The sequence below is a fragment of the Austrofundulus limnaeus genome, unplaced genomic scaffold (assembly GCF_001266775.1).
Source record: "Austrofundulus limnaeus strain Quisiro unplaced genomic scaffold, Austrofundulus_limnaeus-1.0 Scaffold635, whole genome shotgun sequence".
Taxonomy (NCBI): Eukaryota; Metazoa; Chordata; class Actinopteri; order Cyprinodontiformes; family Rivulidae; genus Austrofundulus; species Austrofundulus limnaeus.
In genome coordinates, this window is record NW_013953037.1 from 161,687 (window position 1) to 164,703 (window position 3,017).

Genomic DNA, 3,017 nt, shown 5'->3' on the forward strand with positions numbered 1-3,017 from the left:
GTACAAATGAAAATAAAGCCTTTTTAAACTTTCGCATGGTAGAACCAGAAGCTGCTTTTCATATTAGTGACAAACAATAACAATAACAGCTTTTTGGCAAAATGCTTAAAAATAAATTACAAAAATAAATTTGACAAAGTGCAAATTAAAATATAGCTGTATCTGCAACTGTATTTGATGTTTTGAACTTTTAAAATATTACATGGTAAAAAAAAAAAAGAAGCTGCACCTAATATTAGTGTAAAACTTTGGCATTTCTTGTTGAGTTACTTTCATTTTTGCTTCTACTTTTCATTTAAAATAAGTTTCCATTCTCGGCAGGTTTCTAAGTTTCTTCTTCATATTAAAAAGTTGTTAAACATCTGAGTGGTGCACTACTGCTACTAGTGGTGAGAAAGTGTATTGCACCTTATTTAAAATCAATGTGGTCCCATGGCCCTCTGCGGCCCAAAGTTAAAAACTGTTGTTCTTTTGAGGCCCTCAAGGTGGCGCTCACGGCCCACAATTCGGCCGCGGCCCATAGGTTAAGAATCTCTGGTTTAAARTACCTCAAAGTAATACTTGACTAAAAGTATTTTACCATGAAATTACTTTGGTAAAAGTTAGTCTTCTGTAAGAATATTACTTGAGTAAAAGTCTTAAAGTATCTGACATGTATTGTACTTTGAGCTTCCAGTAAAATTTACTTGTTTAAATGTTTTGCATTAAGTTTACCAATTTTTACTTGTTTAGCTCTTAAGCGTTAGATTTCAAAAGTTGTTACTGTTTTTTGCTCTTTAGCGTTAGCTTCCACTAATTTTTAGCTGTTTAGCTCTTTAGCATGAGGTTTCACTAAATATTACTTTTCTAACTGTTTAGCATTAGCTTCCACTAATTTTTACTTTTTAGTTATTTAGCATTATTAGGTTCCACTAACCTTTACTTGTATAGCTCTTTAGCGTTAGCTTCCACTAATTTTTATCTGTTTAGATTTTTAGCGTTAGGTTCCACTAAATATTACTTATTTAACTGTTTAGCATTTGTTATATTTATCATGAAACCAAACCAAACTAATTTTTACTTTTTAGCTCTTTAACGTTAGCTTCCACAAATTTTTAGCTGTTTAGCTCTTTAGCTTTAGGTTCCACTAATTTTTACCTGTTTTGGTCTTTAGCATGAGGTTTCACTAAATATTACTTTTCTAACTGTTTAGCATTAGCTTCCACTAATTTTGCTTTTTATTTATTTAGCATTAGGTTCCACAAACCTTTACTTGTATAGCTCTTTAGCATTTGTTATATTTATCATGAAACCAAACCAAACTAATTTTCACTTTTTAGCTCTTTAGCGTTAGCTTCTACTAATTTTTACTTTTTAGCTTTTTGCTGTTGGTTTCCACGATTTGTCTTTTTTTTCTGTTGTTTATTTTTTGTGTGTGTTTTAGCATTATCAAAGCTATTAATTTTGTTAGCGGATGATGAGTTATCATAGCTAACTTTTGATTTGCTAACCCACGCCTGCTAATTAGACTGCATCTTATTTTTTTAATATTTTAATGTTGATTTCTTGACATTGTTTGAAAGAGGAAACCTCAAACCATATTTGGATATTAAGGTTCCAGCTGGTATTAAAATCTTCTTTCCTTGTTAATAAAACTATTTTGAGAGTTTTCTGCTCCAAATCGTGGTCAGAAAGAAGCTGATAAGTTTTCGAACATTTCGGCTKTTGGTACCACGTAGCTTCAGCTGATGCTTTCTTCTGGTTTGTTTTCCAGAAATCTCCRCTCCTGCTTCATTACAGACCCAAGATGGACCTGCTGTAGCTACAAACGGACACGATGGTTGTTTTATTCTGATTCCTTTCTGTCGGCTCGAAGGAGGCGGACTGCGCCGAAACGTAACGTTTATCGAGGTTTTTTTATTTTTAATTTTTAAATTTCTTTTTATTTATGCAAAGACTATCAACCAACACCAAGCAAACATGARACGGTCAACAAAAAGCCAGCAAATCATTATCTAACAGGAGAAAAACTGGCACCTCGCCCTCCCCCTCGCCACAGCACAGAAACTGCAACGCAACAGAAACAACCATTTTTTGTGTCCGCTACATCCTACATATGTGAACAAAAACAGAAAAAAGAAACAAAAAAACTGAGAGAAATCATATATTTATACTTTTGTACAGAAGAGACATGAATTAAGACACTACTGGTGCTCTGTTTACACACAAACAAGATGTCGGGAGTCATCTGAACATGTTTTTGAGCTTCATCCTCCTCCGACGACGACGATGACGACGGGAGACGAGGAATGTCTTTTTATAGAAATAAACCTTTTTTTTCACACTCGACACGTCCAAGGAGCACAGAAAGTTTATGGAAAAGTTCTTTAACAAGCATCAAGTTCAAACTGTTCAATGATTTGTCTCGATTTTTTTTAATTTTTTTATTTCTTTTATTTTGATTTGCTGTCAGATTCCTGATGATTGTGTTAATAGKCTTTTTTGTGTAGTAATTTATGTTCTAAATACCAATATTGTACATAAAATGACATAAGAGAGAGATTGAAGAGAGACTTTAGACTGTTAAAATAAACAGAGTGGATCCCTGAAGTGCTATCTATAACGACGGAGGAGGATTTTTAAAAATAGACTCCATATCAGAATCAGAAATATATTAAAGCATCTTTATGTTGTCTGAGAAAGACACAAAACAGCTCTATCAAAATCCTCCTGGAGGGATCTAAATACCATTAAAGAGGAAGTCCGGTCCGGTCCGGTCCAGAAAGAAAAGGAGGCAACAAAACTTAAAACTGTCCCGAACCTCAAGCTCCGGATCGCTCAGAGCATTTACATTTTTTTATTTTTTATTTCTACTTCAACAACCTTCGCTCTTAAATGAAATGTGACGACATCCTGGTGGCCGACAGGAAGTGAGTTGGACGTCCACAACGTTGGACGCTGGTGGCTGACGTCGGGTTCTTGGTTTCATCTCTTGGTGTTTAAGAGCGTTTCTACGGAAGAGGATTAGAGCCACAGAG

General features: G+C 34.5%; 1 protein-coding gene across 1 annotated transcript in view; it reads left to right on the plus strand.

The window, feature by feature from the left end:
* Positions 1-2,589, plus strand: part of pcgf3 (polycomb group ring finger 3) — a gene marked incomplete in the record, with an annotated part of 60,135 nt that extends 57,546 nt beyond the window's left edge. Inside the window, 1 exon segment of the mRNA XM_014027328.1 lies at positions 1,763-2,589. Within this exon segment, the coding sequence (XP_013882782.1) occupies positions 1,763-1,801 (39 nt within the window).
* Between the last annotated feature and the right edge of the window lie 428 nt (positions 2,590-3,017).